This window comes from Haliotis rubra, unplaced genomic scaffold (assembly GCF_003918875.1).
Source record: "Haliotis rubra isolate DU_JTF1 unplaced genomic scaffold, ASM391887v1 Scf43, whole genome shotgun sequence".
NCBI classification, from domain to species: domain Eukaryota; kingdom Metazoa; phylum Mollusca; class Gastropoda; order Lepetellida; family Haliotidae; genus Haliotis; species Haliotis rubra.
The window spans coordinates 427,623-447,968 of record NW_025767113.1 but is presented as its reverse complement, the minus strand read 5'-3'; the positions used below and the strand labels follow the sequence as shown (position 1 = coordinate 447,968).

Below are 20,346 nucleotides of genomic sequence, written 5' to 3'. Positions count from 1 at the left end.
CAAATTCAGGGGAACATGCTACAGGTTAGTTCATACACATTCAGGGCAAAATGCTACAGTTGGATACATACACATACAGGGCACCATGCTACAGTCGGATACATACACATACAGGGCACCATGCTACAGTTGGGCACATACCCATACAGGACAACATGCTACAGGTGGGTACATACTCATACAGGTCACCATGCTACATTTGGGTACATACCGATACAGGACAACATGCTACAGGTGGGTACATACTCATACAGGGCACCATGCTACAGTTGGGTACATACCCATACAGGACAACATGCTACAGGTGGGTACATACACATTCAGGGCACCATGCTACAGGTTGGATACATACACAGCTGTGGCACCATGCTACAGGTGCGTACATGCACATTTACGGCTCAATGCTACAATTGCATACATGCACATATTGGGCTCCATGCTACAGGTGCGTTCTTACACATTCAGGGCAACATGCTACACGTGATTACATATAAATTCAGGGCACAATGCTATAGGTAGGTGCATACATAGTCAGGGCACCATGCTACAGGTGGATACATACACATTTAGGGCACCATGCTACAGTCGGATACAAACACATTCAGGGCACCATGCTACAGTCGGATACATACACATTCAGGGCACCATGCTACAGGTGGATACAAACACATTCAGGGCACCATGCTACAGTCGGATACATACACATTCAGGGCACCATGCTACAGGTGGGTATATACACATTTAGGGCAGCATGCAACAGTCGGATACATACACATTTAGGGCACCATGCTACAGTCGGATACAAACACATTCAGGGCACCATGCTACAGATGGATACATACACATTCAGTGCACCATGCTACAGGTGGATACAAACACATTCAGGGCACCATGCTACAGTCGGATACATACACATTCAGGGCACCATGCTACAGGTGGGTACATACACATTTAGGGCACAATGCTACAGCTCGGATACATACACATTTAGGGCACCATGCTACAGTCGGATACAAACACATTCAGGGCACCATGCTACAGTCGGATACATACACATTCAGGGCACCATGCTACAGGTGGGTATATACACATTCAGGGCACCATGCTACAGTCGGATACATACACATTCAGGGCACCATGCTACAGATGGATACATACACATTCAGGGCACCATGCTACAGGTGGATACATACACATTCAGGGCACCATGCTACAGTCGGATACATACACATTCAGGGGACCATGCTACAGATGGATACATACACATTCAGGGCACCATGCTACAGGCAGATACATACACATTCAGGGCACCATGCTACAGGCAGATACATACACATTCAGGGCACCATGCTACAGATGGATACATACACATTCAGGGGACCATGCTACAGATGGATACATACACATTCAGGGCACCATGCTACAGGTGGGTATATACACATTCAGGGCAACATGTTACAGTCGGATTCATACACATACAGGGCACCATGCTACAGTCGGGTACATACACATTCAGGGGAACATGGTACAAGTGGATACATACAAATTCAGGAGAACATGCTACAGGTTAGTTCATACAGATTCAGGGGAAAATGCTACAGTCGGATACATACACATACAGGGCACAATGCTACAGGTGGGTACATACACATACAGGGCACCATGCTACAGGTGGGTATATACACATTCAGGGCAACATGCTACAGTCGGATACATACACATACAGGGCACCATGCTACATGGTACAAGTGGATACATACAAATTCAGGGGAACATGCTACAGGTTAGTTCATACACATTCAGGGCAAAATGCTACAGTCGGATACATACACATACATGGCACCATGCTACAGTTGGGTACATTCAACTTCAGGGCACCATGGTACAGATGGGTAGATAGTCAGGGCACCATGCTACCGTCGGGTACATACAGTCAGGCACCATGCTACAGGTGTGAACATAGTGAGGGCACTATGCTACAGTTGGGTACATACACATTCATGGCACAATGCTACAGGTGTGAACATAGTCAGGGCACCATGCTACAGTCGGATACATACAGAGTCAGGCACCATGGTACAGGTGTGAACATAGTCAGGGCACCATGCTACAGTCGGGTACATACACAGTCAGGGCACCATGCTACAGGTTGGATACATACACAGCTGTGGCACCATGCTACAGGTGCGTACATGCACATTTAAGGCTCAATGCTACAATTGCATACATGCACATATTGGGTTCCATGCTACAGGTGCGTTCATACACATTCAGGGCAACATGCTACACGTGATTACATATAAATTCAGGGCACAATGCTATAGGTGGGTGCATACATAGTCAGGGCACCATGCTACAGTCGGATACATACACATTCAGGGCACCATGCTACAGATGGATACATACACATTCAGGGCACCATGCTACAGGTGGGTATATACACATTCAGGGCACCATGCTACAGGCAGATACATACACATTCAGGGCACCATGCTACAGTCGGATACATACACATACAGGGCACCATGCTACAGGTGGGTACATACACATTCAGGGGAACATGGTACAAGTGGATACATACAAATTCAGGGGAACATGCTACAGGTTAGTTCATACACATTCAGGGCAAAATGCTACAGTTGGATACATACACATACAGGGCACCATGCTACAGTCGGATACATACACATACAGGGCACCATGCTACAGTTGGGCACATACCCATACAGGACAACATGCTACAGGTGGGTACATACTCATACAGGTCACCATGCTACATTTGGGTACATACCCGATACAGGACAACATGCTACAGGTGGGTACATACTCATACAGGGCACCATGCTACAGTTGGGTACATACCCATACAGGACAACATGCTACAGGTGGGTACATACACATTCAGGGCACCATGCTACAGGTTGGATACATACACAGCTGTGGCACCATGCTACAGGTGCGTACATGCACATTTACGGCTCAATACTACAATTGCATACATGCACATATTGGGCTCCATGCTACAGGTGCGTTCTTACACATTCAGGGCAACATGCTACACGTGATTACATATAAATTCAGGGCACAATGCTATAGGTAGGTGCATACATAGTCAGGGCACCATGCTACAGGTGGATACATACACATTTAGGGCACCATGCTACAGTCGGATACAAACACATTCAGGGCACCATGCTACAGTCGGATACATACACATTCAGGGCACCATGCTACAGGTGGATACAAACACATTCAGGGCACCATGCTACAGTCGGATACATACACATTCAGGGCACCATGCTACAGGTGGGTATATACACATTTAGGGCAGCATGCAACAGTCGGATACATACACATTTAGGGCACCATGCTACAGTCGGATACAAACACATTCAGGGCACCATGCTACAGATGGATACATACACATTCAGGGCACCATGCTACAGGTGGATACAAACACATTCAGGGCACCATGCTACAGTCGGATACATACACATTCAGGGCACCATGCTACAGGTGGGTACATACACATTTAGGGCACAATGCTACAGTCGGATACATACACATTTAGGGCACCATGCTACAGTCGGATACAAACACATTCAGGGGACCATGCTACAGTCGGATACATACACATTCAGGGCACCATGCTACAGGTGGGTATATACACATTCAGGGCACCATGCTACAGTCGGATACATACACATTCAGGGCACCATGCTACAGATGGATACATACACATTCAGGGCACCATGCTACAGGCAGATACATAACATTCAGGGCACCATGCTACAGTCGGATACATACACATTCAGGGGACCATGCTACAGATGGATACATACACATTCAGGGCACCATGCTACAGGCAGATACATACACATTCAGGGCACCATGCTACAGATGGATACATACACATTCAGGGGACCATGCTACAGATGGATACATACACATTCAGGGCACCATGCTACAGGTGGGTATATACACATTCAGGGCAACATGTTACAGTCGGATTCATACACATACAGGGCACCATGCTACAGTCGGGTACATACACATTCAGGGGAACATGGTACAAGTGGATACATACAAATTCAGGAGAACATGCTACAGGTTAGTTCATACAGATTCAGGGGAAAATGCTACAGTCGGATACATACACATACAGGGCACCATGCTACAGGTGGGTACATACACATTCAGGGCAACATGCTACAGTCGGATACATACACATACAGGGCACCATGCTACATGGTACAAGTGGATACATACAAATTCAGGGGAACATGCTACAGGTTAGTTCATACACATTCAGGGCAAAATGCTACAGTCGGATACATACACATACATGGCACCATGCTACAGTTGGGTACATTCAACTTCAGGGCACCATGCTACAGATGGGTAGATAGTCAGGGCACCATGCTACCGTCGGGTACATACAGTCAGGCACCATGCTACAGGTGTGAACATAGTGAGGGCACTATGCTACAGTCGGGTACATACACATTCATGGCACAATGCTACAGGTGTGAACATAGTCAGGGCACCATGCTACAGTCGGATACATACAGAGTCAGGCACCATGGTACAGGTGTGAACATAGTCAGGGCACCATGCTACAGTCGGGTACATACACAGTCGGGGCACCATGCCACAGGTGGGCACATACACAGTCATTGGAAAATGCTACAGGTGGGAACATTCGGTCGGATACAAACACATTCAGGGCACAATGCTACAGGTGGGAACATTCAGTCAGTGCACCATGCTACAGGTGGTTACATACACAGCCAGGGCACCATGCTACAGGTGGGTACATACACAGTCAGGGCACCATGCTACAGGTGGGTACATACACATTCAGGGCACCATGTTACAGGTGTGAGCATAGTCAGGGCACCATGCTACAGTCGGGTACATACACAGTCAGGGCACCATGTACAATATAAGTTGTTCACTGGTCACGAGGGGGGCATGGGTTGATGTACCCTCGATATTTGTTTAGGGAACATAAACAATGTTAACATCGGTAATTTCCGTACATCATACGTGATTCAATGTTATTCGAGATAAATAATTACTACCACGAAGTACCAAATGAGTTGCCATTGACAGCGGGGTACATTGAAATGTACATTGCTTGTAAGCGGGGTACACTGAAAATAATAGAAGAGCGGTCAGCCAATCAGAAAGCGACATTTATGTGTGAGGTAAGATAAAGGGTGGTATTACTTTGATTCAAGGGACTTTACTGTGACTTTGGGTTTGGGACCCTCTCATCAACTGTCGTGATCTGGAGCCAAAGTAAATGCCTTCATGTGATTCTGTTTCATGTTTCAGCACCGATTAACAAAGCTTTGCCCAAGACCCTTTCAAGAGGAGGACATCGCGACATTGTTGGAGAAATCAATGAAAGTGTTCTAGTTGTTGCTCAATGCTTATATTCACACTGTAACCAGTCAGGACAAACCAGTGGAATGAGAAATAACATTACACAGATCGATATCCTAGCTCAACAACGGAAATTAAGATTTTGACCACTTGACCAGTTAACTTGGCTCAATCTGGCTTTTTTAATGTTTATAGTCAACATAAAGAGACTATCTGTTATTGTATATGCAGAGACAACGTGAAGCACCTTGATGCATGTGGTAGACGCGTGGACAAGAACTACCTCTCTGGCAGCCAGTATGTGCTTGCATATCACACGATTGGAGGACTGTTGGCTGAAGATGATGTACATTTTCACATCATCCAAAACAGGGCATTTTGTAGAATTAAAGTGACCTCTTTAAAAGTGTTAAGGTCATTGCAAGGTCATGGAGGTTACCATGGAGGTTACCACAAATATATGAAGTGATGGGTGTGATACCTTATCTCTACAGTTTTGAAACGTAGAAAACAGACTTGCCCAATAGACTACCTAATTATCCAAGCAATATTTTTTCATGACTGGTTGTCCTTGTAGATGAAGGTCAAACAGTATGAAGTAGCTGTTAAAAAGGCTTATGTACCCAAGATTTTGATTAAACTAGATCTTGATCGTGTCACATTTTTGGTGACCTCAGTATATGTCATCGTGTTATAAACTACCCTTTCTGTGTGTGGATGGCGTATGTGTGTAGAGTGTGTGTTTGTCTTGAGAACTGGAACAACTGGAGGGTAAGCATCAGATGTGGTAAAGCTCTGCCGCCTCCTCCATATGCTGCTGCTTGAACTTACTGTGTCATATACTATGTCCTCATATACTGTTGACTTGTTGATTTTTGAATGATTTTTATTAACAAATTTCATATAAACAAGAAATTGTTTATGTGTGTTTGTCTTTTGTCAGTCTTGTAGTGGATTCAGTGGCCCCATCGTTATCACCCCATCGTCAACAAAATGACTATTTGCTCTGGAGAATATCCTTCAACTATATTCCTCCCAATAAATGTGGCTACTTCCTTGCAGCAGGAGGCTCTAATAATATTGTCAACACAAGATGAATAACACAAGGCAAAAATGTAATGAATGTAATTTATTACAGAATTTAACAAAAAGGAAAATTAAAATAAGAATTCCCCATGATCTGTCTCCAAGAAATCTCTCTCCCATACAGAAACCTTTTCAACTTTTGCATGCCTTCTCGATAGTGGAATAAGCTTTCCCCGGTCCAACAGCTTCCGACATACATAACAGGAAACTTCCTATCCACATATTCTTGTAAACGCACTGCTCCAATACCAACATCAGATGCATCTGTCCTCAGTAAAAATGGTTTATCCAAATCTGGCAACTTCAATACTAATGCACTCGCCATGTGCCTCTTCAGCGTTAGGAACGCTTCTTCCTGACTCATCCCATACAACTACGTTGGGCTTACCTTTCTTTGTTAAATTTGTCAAAGGAGCTGCGATAGCTGCAAAGTTAGGAATGAACCGCCTGTAGTAGCTTGTTAAGCCAATCAAAGATCTCACCTGTTTCTTTGTTGTTGGCTTAGTCATCTCCAGAATTGCCATCAGCTTCTTAATGTCAGGAGTTAAGTTGCCTTGTCCAACAACATGACCTAAATATGGCAAAGTATGATACCCAATCATTACCTTAGATGGTCCGGCCGTGAGGTTGCATTTTTGCGCAAACGACTGAAACAGCCCTCAAACTCACTATGTGTTCGTTCCATGACCCCGTTCCTTCCAGTACATCATCAATGTAACTATCTACATGATCTACACCTCTCAGGACCTTCCTCATTAACCTAGTGAACACTGCAGACGAATTGACAACACCAAAGGGCGTAACTGTCCACTTATACAACCCATCTGGAGTAACACATGCTGTGTACACCTTACTTTCCTTGCCCATCGGAATCTGCCAATAAGCTTTACTGATATCAAATTGTACTTGCACTTACTTAGCTTTACGAATAAACTTTCTGCCAAAGTTGCCGGTTCTGAATCAAAGACTTAAATCACATTTATCCAGCGATAATCTGCATAGAACCGATATAAACCATCAGGCTTTTTCACTAACACTATAGGTGAAGCATAAGGAGAAAAAGAAGGTTCAATAAACACACACACACCTCTCTCTCTCTAACATAGCTGTACTTCCGCAGCAACTGTCTCTCTCATGTGATGAGGTAACGGATATGGACGTGACCTGCCCTGATCTGAAGAAGTTAACCTAATCTTATACTCCATGTCTGTAGTCCTACCTGGCAAATCCGTCAAAACATCTGAAAACTCAGTCAATAACTCTCTGACCTCAGGCTTCTGACCTTCTGTTAAATCTGAAGAAATATTCACATAAAGGTAAGTCTCATTAGATTTCAAACTCGGTGAAACAATCTTAGGCAACTCCCCTTCTGCATCTTAATCTACATCATCAACACCAACATCGACCATGCCTGTACAAACATACTGCGGGAGACTGACACCCACATCACATACAGCAGCATCACAAATAGAGACCCTTTCAACATACTTCTTGAGCAAATTATGGGTTTTCACCTTATCTCCAACTCTATGCCGATAATTGCCGACACCAAAACTCTCCTCTATCACAAAAGGCCATCTCCACTGCAACAAGAACTTGTTGTGGTTAGTAGGTATATGGTTACTGCAGCCTTGGTTTATCCTGCCCAGGAATCTACCCAATATATGGTTACTGCAGCCTTGGTTTATCCTGCTCCGGAATCTACCCAGTATATGGTTACTGCAGACTTGGTCTATCCTGCCCAGGAGTCTACACAGGATATGGTTACTGCAGGCTTGGTTTATCGTGCCCAGAAACCTACCAGGTATCTGGTTACTGCAGGCTTGGTTTATCCTGCCAAGGAATCTGCCCAGCATATGGTTACTGCAGCCTTGGTGTATCCTGCCCAGAAACCTACCCTATATCTGGTTCCTGCAGCCTTGGTTTATCCTGACAAGGAATCTACCCAATATATGGTTACTGCAGGCGTAGTTTATCCTGCCAGGGACACACCCAGTATATGGTTACTGCAGCCCTGGTTTATCCTGTCCAGAATTTTACTAAGTATATGGTTACTGCAGCCCTGGTTTATCCTGTCCAGAATTTTACTAAGTATATGGTTACTGCAGACTTCGATTATCCTCCCAAGGGACACACCCAGTATATGGTTACTGCAGAGCTGGTTTTATCGTGCACAGGAATCTACCCAGTATATGGTTACTGCAGACTTGGTTTATCCTCCAGGAATCTACCAGTATATGGTTACTGCAGACCTGGCTTATCCTGCCTAGGAATCTAACCAGTATATGGTTAATGCAGACTTGCTTTATCCTGCACATGAATCTACCCAGTATATAGTTACTGCAGCCTTTATTTATCCTACCTAGGAATCTACCCTGTATATGGTTACTGCAGACTTGGTTTATTGTGCCTAGGAATCTACCCTGTATCTGGTTACTGCAGGCTTGGTTTATCCTGCAGAAATCTACCCAGCTATGGTTACTGCAGCCTTGGATTTATCTGCCCAGAAATTCTACCCTGTATATGGTTACTGCAGCCTTGGTTTATCCTGCCCAGAAATCTACCCAGTATATGGTTACTGCAGACTTGGTTTATAATGCCCAGTAATCTACCCAGTATATGGTTACTGCAGCCTTGGTTTATCCTGCCCAGGAATCTACCCAGTTTATGGTTAATGCAAACTTGGTTTATCCTGCCTAGGAATGTGCCCAGCATATGGTTACTGCAGCCTTGGTTTTTCCTACGCAGAAACCTACCCTATATCTGGTTCCTGCAGCCTTGGCTTATCCTGCCAAGGAATCTACCCAGTATATGGTTACTGCAGCCCTGGTTTATCCTGTCCAGTAATCTACCCAGTATATGGTTACTGCAGCCCTGGTTTATCCTGTCCAGTAATCTACTCAGTATATGGTTGCTGCAGCCTTGGTTTATCCTGCCAAGGAATCTACCCAGTATATGGTTACTTGGTTTATCCTGCAGCCAGTATATGGCCTTGGTTTATCCTGTCCAGGAATCTACGAAGTATATGGTTACTGCAGACGTGGTTTATAATGCCCAGGAATCTACCCAATATATGTTTTTTGCAGACTTGGTTTACACTGCCCAGGAATCTACCGAGTATATGGCTATTGAAACCTTGGTTTATCGTGCCCAGTAATCTACCAAGTATATTGCTAATGCAGACTTGGTTTACCCTGCACAGGAATCTACCCAGTATATGGTTACTGCAGCTTTTCTTTATCCTGCCAAGGAATCTACCAACAATATAAATACTGCACCCTTGCTTTACCCTGCCCAGGAATCTACCCAGTATATGGTTACTGCAGCCTTGGTTTATCCTACCCAGGAATCTACCTTGTATATGGTTACTGCAGACTTGGTTTATTGTGCCTAGGATTCTACCCTGTATATGGTTAGTGCAGGCTTGGTTTATCCTGCCTTGGAATCTCCCTAGGAAATGGTTACTACAGCCTTAGTTTATCCCGCCCAGAAACCTACCCAGTATATGGTTACTGCAGACTCGATTTATATTGCCCAAGATTCTACCCAGTATCTGGTTACTGCAGCCTTGGTTTATCCTGTCCAGTAATCTACCAAGTATATTGTTACTGCAGTCTTGGTTTACTCTGCACAGAAATCTACCCAGTATATGGTTATTGCAGCCTTGGTTTATCCTGCCCAGGAATCTACCCAGTATATGGTTACTGCAGCCTTGGTTTATCATACCCAGGAATCTACCCAGTTTATGGTTAATGCAAACTTGGTTTATCCTGCCAAGGAATCTGCCCAGCATATGGTTACTGCAGCCTTGGTTTATCCTGCTCAGAAACCTACCCAGTATATGGTTACTGCAGACTTGATTTATAATGCCCAAGATTCTACCCTGTATCTGGTTACTGCAGCCTTGGTTTATCCTGCCCAGTAATCTATCAAGTATATGGTTACTGCAGACTTGGTTTATCTGCACAGGAATCTACCCAGGTATATGGTTACTGCAGACTTGGTTTATCCTGCCCAGGAATCTACCCAGCATATGGTTTATCCTGAATGTGCCCAGGTGGTTACTCCTGGTTTTTCCTACGCAGAAACCTACCCTATATATGGTTCCTGCAGCCTTGGCTTATCCTGCCAAGGAATCTACCCAGTATATGGTTACTGCAGCCTTGGTTTATCCTGTCCAGGAATCTACCCAGTATATATGGTTACTGCAGACTTGGTTTATCCTGTCCAGTAATCTACCCAGATATGGTTACTGCAGCCCTGGTTTATATGGTTACTGTATATGGTTACTGCAGCCCTGGTTTATCCTGTCCAGTAATCTACCCAGTATATGGTTACTGCAGCCTTGGTTTATCCTGTCCAGGAATCTACCCAGTATATGGTTATGCAGATGGTTTATAATGCCCAGGAATCTACCCAATATATGGTTTTTTGCAGACTTGGTTTACACTGCCCAGGAATCTACCCAGTATATGGCTATTGCATCCTTGGTTTATCCTGCCCAGTAATCTACCCAGTATATGGTTACTGCAGACTTGGTTTACCCTGCACAGGAATCTACCCAGTATATGGTTACTGCAGACTTGGTTTATCCTGCCCAGGAATCTACCAGTATATGGTTATTGCAGCCTTGCTTTATCCTGCCCAGGAATCTACCCAGTATATGGTTACTGCAGCCTTGGTTTATCCTACCCAGGAATCTACCTTGTATATGGTTACTGCAGACTTGGTTTATTGTGCCTAGGATTCTACCCTGTATATGGTTACTGCAGGCTTGGTTTATCCTGCCTTGGAATCTCCCTAGGAAATGGTTACTACAGCCTTAGTTTATCCTGCCCAGAAACCTACCCAGTATATGGTTACTGCAGACTTGATTTATATTGCCCAAGATTCTACCCAGTATCTGGTTACTGCAGCCTTGGTTTATCCTGTCCAGGAATCTACCCAGTATATGGTTACTGCAGACTTGGTTTATCCTGCCCAGAAATCTACCCAGTATATGGTTATTGCAGCCTTGGTTTATCCTGCCCAGGAATCTACCCAGTATATGGTTACTGCAGCCTTGGTTTATCCTGACCAGGAATCTACCCAGTATATGGTTACTGCAGACTTGGTTTATCCTGCCTAGGAATCTACCCAGTATATGGTTACTGCAGGCTTGGTTTATCCTGCCTTGGAATCTGCCCAGCATATGGTTACTGCAGCCTTGGTTTATCCTGCCCAGAAACCTACCCAGTATATGGTTACTGCAGACTTGGTTTATAATGCCCAGGAATCTACCCAGTATCTGGTTACTGCAGCCTTGGTTTATCCTGTCCAGTAATCTACCAAGTATATTGTTACTGCAGTCTTGGTTTACTCTGCACAGAAATCTACCCAGTATATGGTTATTGCAGCCTTGGTTTATCCTGCCCAGGAATCTACCCAGTATATGGTTACTGCAGCCTTGGTTTATCATGCCCAGGAATCTACCCAGTATATGGTTACTGCAACTTGGTTTATCCTGCCAAGGAATCTGCCCAGCATATGGTTACTGCAGCCTTGGTTTATCCTACGCAGAAACCTACCCTACATCTGGTTGCTGCAGCCTTGGCTTATCCTGCCAAGGAATCTACCCAGTATATGGATACTGCAGCCCTGGTTTATCCTGTCTTGGAATCTACCCAATATATGTTTTTTGCAGACTTGGTTTACACTGCCCAGGAATCTACCCAGTATATGGCTACTGAAACCTTGGTTTATCGTGCCCAGTAATCTACCCAGTATATGGTTACTGCAGCCTTGGTTTATCCTGCCCAGGAATCTACCCAGTATATGGTTACTGCAGCCTTGGTTTATCCTGCCCAGGAATCTACCCAGTATATGGTTATTGCAGCCTTGGTTTATCCTGCCCAGTAATCTACCCAGTATATGGTTATTGCAGCCTTTGTTTATCCTGCCCAGGAATCTACCCAGTATATGGTTACTGCAGCCTTGGTTTATCATACCCAGGAATCTACCCAGTTTATGGTTAATGCAAACTTGGTTTATCCTGCCAAGGAATCTGCCCAGCATATGGTTACTGCAGCCTTGGTTTATCCTACGCAGAAACCTACCCTACATCTGGTTGCTGCAGCCTTGGCTTATCCTGCCAAGGAATCTACCCAGTATATGGATACTGCAGCCCTGGTTTATCCTGTCCAGGAATCTACCCAATATATGTTTTTTGCAGACTTGGTTTACACTGCCCAGGAATCTACCCAGTATATGGCTACTGAAACCTTGGTTTATCGTGCCCAGTAATCTACCCAGTATATTGTTACTGCAGCCTTGGTTTATCCTGTCCAGGAATCTACCCAGTTTATGGTTACTGCAGACTTGGTTTATCGTGCCCATGAATCTACCCAGTATATGGTTACTGCAGCCTTGGTTTATCCTGCCAAGGAATCTACCCAGTATATGGTTACTGCAGCCTTGGTTTATCCTGACCTAGGAATCTACCCAGTATATGGTTACTGCAGCCTTGGTTTATCCTGACAGGAATCTACCCAGTATATGGTTACTGCAGACTTGGTTTATCCTGCCTATGAATCTACCCAGTATATGGTTACTGCGACTTGGTTTATCCTGCCCAGGAATCTACCCAGTATATGGTTACTGCAGCCTTGGTTTATCCTGACAGGGAATCTACCCAGTTTATGGTTACTGCAGACTTGGTCTATCGTGCCTATGAATCTACCCATTATATGGTTACTGCAGGCTTGGTTTATCCTGCCTTGGAATCTGCCCAGCATATGGTTACTGCAGCCTTGGTTTATCCTGTTACTGCAGAAGCTCAGAAACCTACCCAGTATATGGTTACTGCAGACTTGGTTAACAATGCCCTGGAATCTAACCAGTATATGACTATTTCAGCCTTTCTTTATCCTGCCAAGTAATCTACCAAGTATATTGTTACTTCAGCCTTGGTTTATCCTGCCCAGGGACACACCCAGTATATGGTTAGTGCAGCCGTGGTTCATCCTGCCCTGGAATTTACCCGGTATATGGTTACTGCAGCCGTGCTTTATCCTGCCGAGGAATTTACCCGGCATAAGGCTACTGCAGCCTTGGTTTATCCTGCCCAGTAAATCTACCAAGTACATTGTTACTGAGACTTGGTTTACCCTGCCCAGGAATCTACCCAGTATATGGTTACTGCAGACTTGATTTATAATGCCCAAGATTCTACCCTGTATCTGGTTACTGCAGCCTTGGTTTATCCTGCCCAGTAATCTATCAAGTATATTGTTACTGCAGACTTGGTTTACTCTGCACAGGAATCTACCCAGTATATGGTTACTGCAGACTTGGTTTATTGTGCCTAGGAATCTACCCTGTATATGGTTACTGCAGGCTTGGTTTATCCTGCCTTGGAATCTCCCTAGGAAATGGTTACTGCAGCCTTAGTTTATCCTGCCCAGAAACCTACCCAGTATATGGTTACTGCAGACTTGATTTATAATGCCCAAGATTCTACCCTGTATCTGGTTACTGCAGCCTTGGTTTATCCTGCCCAGTAATCTATCAAGTATATTGTTACTGCAGACTTGGTTTACTCTGCACAGGAATCTACCCAGTATATGGTTACTGCAGCCTTGGTTTATCCTGCCCAGGAATCTACCCAGTTTATGGTTAATGCAAACTTGGTTTATCCTGCCTAGGAATGTGCCCAGCATATGGTTACTGCAGCCTTGGTTTTTCCTACGCAGAAACCTACCCTATATCTGGTTCCTGCAGCCTTGGCTTATCCTGCCAAGGAATCTACCCAGTATATGGTTACTGCAGCCCTGGTTTATCCTGTCCAGTAATCTACTCAGTATATGGTTGCTGCAGACTTGGTTTATCCTGTCCAGTAATCTACCCAGTATATGGTTCTGCAGCCCTGGTTTACGGTAATCCAGTATATGGTTACTGCAGCCCTGGTTTATCCTGTCCAGTAATCTACCCAGTATATGGTTACTGCAGCCCTGGTTTATCCTGTCCAGTAATCTACTCAGTATATGGTTGCTGCAGCCTTGGTTTATCCTGTCCAGGAATCTACGAAGTATATGGTTACTGCAGACGTGGTTTATAATGCCCAGGAATCTACCCAATATATGTTTTTTGCAGACTTGGTTTACACTGCCCAGGAATCTACCGAGTATATGGCTATTGAAACCTTGGTTTATCGTGCCCAGTAATCTACCAAGTATATTGCTAATGCAGACTTGGTTTACCCTGCACAGGAATCTACCCAGTATATGGTTACTGCAGCTTTTCTTTATCCTGCCAAGGAATCTACCAACAATATAAATATTGCACCCTTGCTTTACCCTGCCCAGGAATCTACCCAGTATATGGTTACTGCAGCCTTGGTTTATCCTACCCAGGAATCTACCTTGTATATGGTTACTGCAGACTTGGTTTATTGTGCCTGGATTCTACCCTGTATATGGTTAGTGCAGGCTTGGTTTATCCTGCCTTGGAATCTCCTAGGAAATGGTTACTACAGCCTTAGTTTATCCCGCCCAGAAACCTACCCCAGGTTATGCAGACTCGATTTATATTGCTGCAGACTCGATTTATATTGCCCAAGATAATCTACCCAGTATCTGGTTACTGCAGCCTTGGTTTATCCTGTCCAGTAATCTACCAAGTATATTGTTACTGCAGTCTTGGTTTACTCTGCAGCCTTGGTTTATCCACCCAGGAAATCTACTGCAGACTTGGTTTATTGTGCCTAGGATTCTACCCAGTATATGGTTACTGCTTGGTTTATCCTGCCTTGGAATCTCCTTGGTTACTACAGGTTTATCCTGCCCAGAATCTACCCAGTATATGGTTACTGCAGCCTTGGTTTATATTGCCCAAGATTCTACCCAGGAATCTAGTAATCTACCCAGTATATGGTTAATGCAGTCTTGGTTTACTCTGCACAGAAATCTACCCAGTTTATGGTTCCTGCCAAGTTTATCCTGCCCAGGCCAGTATATGGTTACTGCAGCCTTGGTTTATCATACCCAGGAGTCTACCCAGCATATGGTTACTGCAGCCTTGGTTTATCCTACGCAGAAACCTACCCTACATCTGGTTGCTGCAGCCTTGGCTTATCCTGCCAAGGAATCTACCCAGTATATGGATACTGCAGCCCTGGTTTATCCTGTCTTGGAATCTACCCAATATATGTTTTTTGCAGACTTGGTTTACACTGCCCAGGAATCTACCCAGTATATGGCTACTGAAACCTTGGTTTATCGTGCCCAGTAATCTACCCAGTATATGGTTACTGCAGCCTTGGTTTATGGAATCTACCCAGTATATGGTTATTGCAGCCTTTGGTTTATCCTGCCCAGGAATCTACCCAGTATATGGTTATTGCAGCCTTTGTTTATCCTGCCCAGTAATCTACCCAGTATATGGTTATTGCAGCCTTTGTTTATCCTGCCCAGGAATCTACCCAGTATATGGTTACTGCAGCCTTGGTTTATCATACCCAGGAATCTACCCAGTTTATGGTTAATGCAAACTTGGTTTATCCTGCCAAGGAATCTGCCCAGCATATATGTTTATCCTACGCAGAAACCTACCCTACATCTGGTTGCTGCAGCCTTGGCTTATCCTGCCAAGGAATCTACCCAGTATATGGATACTGCAGCCCTGGTTTATCCTGTCTTGGAATCTACCCAATATATGTTTTTTGCAGACTTGGTTTACACTGCCCAGGAATCTACCCAGTATATGGCTACTGAAACCTTGGTTTATCGTGCCCAGTAATCTACCCAGTATATTGTTACTGCAGCCTTGGTTTATCCTGTCTTGGAATCTACCCAGTTTATGGTTACTGCAGACTTGGTCTATCGTGCCTATGAATCTACCCAGTATATGGTTACTGCAGCCTTGGTTTATCCTGCCAAGGAATCTACCCAGTATATGGTTACTGCAGCCTTGGTTTATCCTGACAGGGAATCTACCCAGTATATGGTTACTGCAGCCTTGGTTTATCCTGACAGGGAATCTACCCAGTTTATGGTTACTGCAGACTTGGTCTATCGTGCCTATGAATCTACCCATTATATGGTTACTGCAGGACTTGGTTTATCCTGCCAAGGAATCTACCCAGTATATGGTTACTGCAGCCTTGGTTTATCCTGACAGGAATCTACCCAGTATATGGTTACTGCAGACTTGGTTATCGTGCCTATAATACCCATTATATGGTTACTGCATCTATCCAGTATATGCCCAGCATATGGTTACTGCAGCCTTGGTTTATCCTGCTCAGGAATCTACCCAGTATATGGTTACTATTGTTACTGCAGTATATGACTATTTCAGCCTGCCCATCCTGGAATCTACCCAGTATATTGTTACTGCAGACTTGGTTTATCCTGCCCAGGAATCTACCCAGTATATGGTTACTGCAGAATTGGTTTATCGTGTCTAGGAATCTATCCAGTATATGGTTACTGCAGCCTTGATTTATCCTGCTCAGAAAACTACACAGTATATGGTTACTGCAGCCTTGATTTATCCTGCTCAGAAAACTACACAGTATATGGTTACTGCAGCCTTGATTTATCCTGCTCAGAAAACTACACAGTATATGGTTACTTCAGACTTGGTTTATCCTGCCCAGGGACACCCAGTATAGGGTTACTGTAGCCCTGGTTAATCGTGCACATAAATCTACCCAGTATATAGTTACTGCAGCCTTGCTTTATCCTGCCCAGGAAGCTACTCATTATATGGTTACTGCAGACTTGGCTTATCCTGCCTTGGAATCTACTTGTGTTATGGTTACTGCAACCTTGGTTTATCCTGCCTAGGAATCTACCCAGTAAATGGTTTTTGCAGACTTGGTTTACACTGACCAGGAATTTACCCAGTATATGGTTACTGCAGCCTTGGTTTATCCTGCCCAGTAAATCTACCAAGTATATTGTTACTGAGACTTGGTTTATCCTGCCCAGGAATCTACCAAGTATATGGTTACTTCAGCCTTGGTTTATCCTGCCCAAGGACACACCCAGTATATGGTTAGTGCAGCCATGGTTCATCCTGCCCTGGAATTTACCCGGTATATGGTTACTGCAGCCGTGCTTTATCCTGCCAAGGAATTTACCCGGCATAATGCTACTGCAGCCTTGGTTTATCCTGCCCAGTAAATCTACCTATATTGTTACTGAGACTTGGTTTAATCTGCCCAGAATCTACCCAGTATATGGTTACTGCAGCCTGCCCAGGAATATACCTAGTATATGGTTAGTGCAGCCTTGATTTATCCTGCCTAGGAATCTACCCAGTATATGGTTTTTGCAGACTTGGTTTATCATACCAAGGAATCTACCAAGTATTTTTCTACGGCAGCCGTGGTTTATCCTGCCAAGGAATCTACCCAGTATATGGTTACTGCAGCCATGGTTTATCCTGCCTAGGAATCTACCCAGTACATGCCTACTGCAGACTTATTATCCTATTGCAGGAATCTACTTATGTACATCCTGTTTATCCAGCAAGGAATCTACCCTGTATATGCCTACTGCAAACTTAGTTTATCCTGCCCAGGAATCTACCCAGTATATGTCTAATGCAGACTTGGTTTATCCTGCACAGGAATCTACCCAGTATATGGTTTTTGCAGACTTGGTTTAGACTGCACACGAATCTACGCAGTATATGGTTACTGCAGACTTGGTTGATCCTGCCCAGGAATCTACCCAGTATATGTTTTTTGCAGACTTGGTTTTTCCTGCCAAGAATATGGTTTCTGCAGCCGTGGTTTATCCTGCCAAGGAATCTACCCAGTATATGGCTACTGCAGCCTTGGTTGATCCTGCCAAGGAATCTACCCAGTATATGTTTTTTGCAGACTTGGTTTATCCTGCCCAGTAATCTACCCAGTATATGGTTACTGCAGCCGTGGTTTATCCTGCCCAGTAATCTACCCAGTATATGGTTACTGCAGCCTTGCTTTATCCTGTGCAGGAATCTACCCAGTATGTGGTTACTGCAGCCTTGGTTTATCCTGCCAAGGAAGGTTACAGCAGGTCTGGACTTCACGGCTTGTCACGGGAGGTTGATCCTGTTGAACTTCCTCATCTGACATGAACAAAGCCAACACAACAAAGGATCTTTATTGATATATTTTATTTAAAGAACTTTTCACAAATAAATATCAACAAATAAGTAGAAACCATTCCTACAAAACGTTGTCTGATTAGGTAAGTATTATAATTACTTGCATCTTATGTATAACACACTTTTATTATTCTTTTAGCAGATGGAGCCAGTGGACTCAATGTGTATGATGGAGCTGGTGGATTTGATGTGTGTAAAGTGAGCTAATATATTTGATGCATGTGGCGGAGCCAGTGAATTTGATGTGAGTGGTGGAGCCAATATATTTGGTGTGTGTGGTGGAGCCAGTGGACTCTATGTGAGTGATTGAGCCAGTGGACTCTATGTGAGTGATTGAGCCAGTGGACTCTATGTGAGTGATGTAGCTGTTGGATTCATTGTTTGTGACACAGCCAGTGGACTGGTGTGAGTGACTGAGACAGTGGACATGACTGACTGACTGACTGAGTATGGTTTTACGCCACTTTTAGCAATATTCCAGCAACATCACAGCGGGGGACACCAGAAATGGGCTTCACACATTGTACCCATGTGGGGATTCAAACCCGGGTCTTCGGAGTGACGAGCCAACGCTTTAACCACTAGGCTACCCCACCGCCTCCAGTGGACATGAAGAGGATGTCACTTGCTTGATATCAGGTATCGGAGATGGTGTTTAATGTCACAATCAAGGTGGGGAGGCCCAGTACTGTGAATGTTATCTGTATTTACTGGTGACTCACTTGTCAATGTCTACAAACTGAAAATACTACTGTCATACTGAGAATGGGTTTTTTGAACTAATTAATATCCACACATTGTATTGGTGTGACCTGGTACGGTATCTAGCAACTGTCATAGTTGTGCAGATGACACAACTCAGTTGAAACTGTACACATCAGTAAATACATCATTTGGACCCACTCATAGATGAGCTTGTCACAATAACAAATACATTCCAGTGAACATTGTGCCTTGAGGTCATTGATGTATTCTGGTGGCTTCACTGCACCTTGAGGTCACTGTGGCATGAGGTCATAGCCCAGGAGTGACTCTGCCACCACATCACAGAGGGACAAAAGTTTGAATGGTTTATGCTGTGCAATGTCGACTGCATGTGGAATGGAGTCTGTGATCCAGAAGTTCTTGAATGGAACATCAGTGTCTACAAATCTCTTCCATGACTCGTTGGGGAACACGGGATGAGTGACATAGGCACTGATAGCAACAGCTCCTCGTCCCAGTAACACCTGCAACAACAATGATATGACTTCATAACTTGACCTATAGCAGCAATGATAGTAGGACTTGATATATACTTGGACTATCACAAGACCTGTAGCAGCAGCAGTGATAGTAGGACTTGATATATACTTGGACTATCACAAGACCTGTAGCAGCAGCAATGATAGTAGGACTTGATATATACTTGGACTATCACAAGACCTATAGCAGCAGCAATGATAGTAGGACTTGATATATACTTGGACTATCACAGGACCTGTAGCAGCAGCAATGATAGTAGGACTTGATATATACTTGGACTATCACAAGACCTATAGCAGCAATGATAGTAGGACTTGATATATACTTGGACTATCACAAGACCTGTAGCAGCAGCAGTGATAGTAGGACTTGATATATACTTGGACTATCACAAGACCTGTAGCAGAAGCAATGATAGTAGGACTTGATATATACTTGGACTATCACAAGACCTATAGCAGCAGCAATGATAGTAGGACTTGATAT

At 44.2% G+C, this 20,346-nt stretch overlaps 2 protein-coding genes across 5 annotated transcripts in view; one reads left to right on the top strand and one right to left on the bottom strand.

Moving 5' to 3' along the window:
* Positions 1-5,798, top strand: part of LOC124288959 (hydroxyacid-oxoacid transhydrogenase, mitochondrial-like) — an 89,605-nt gene extending 83,807 nt beyond the window's left edge. For both annotated transcript variants that reach the window (XM_046725550.1, XM_046725549.1), the window contains exon 14: positions 5,341-5,798. In XM_046725550.1, the coding sequence (XP_046581506.1) occupies positions 5,341-5,424 (84 nt within the window). In that variant the 3' untranslated portion in view covers positions 5,425-5,798. The remainder of the gene's footprint in view (positions 1-5,340) is intronic.
* Positions 5,799-18,607: 12,809 nt separating this feature from the next.
* LOC124288968 (ribose-phosphate pyrophosphokinase 4-like) overlaps positions 18,608-20,346 on the bottom strand; it is a 36,721-nt gene continuing 34,982 nt past the window's right edge. For 2 of the 3 annotated variants that reach the window (XM_046725565.1, XM_046725567.1), the window contains exons 8-9: positions 19,017-19,844; positions 18,608-18,936 (exon numbers count right to left, since the gene is read on the bottom strand). In XM_046725565.1, coding sequence (XP_046581521.1) covers positions 19,614-19,844 — 231 coding nt within the window. In that variant the 3' untranslated portion in view covers positions 18,608-18,936; positions 19,017-19,613. Of the gene's footprint in view, positions 18,964-19,016; positions 19,845-20,346 lie in introns of all 3 variants that reach the window. The other variant, XM_046725566.1, reaches the window with a different exon arrangement.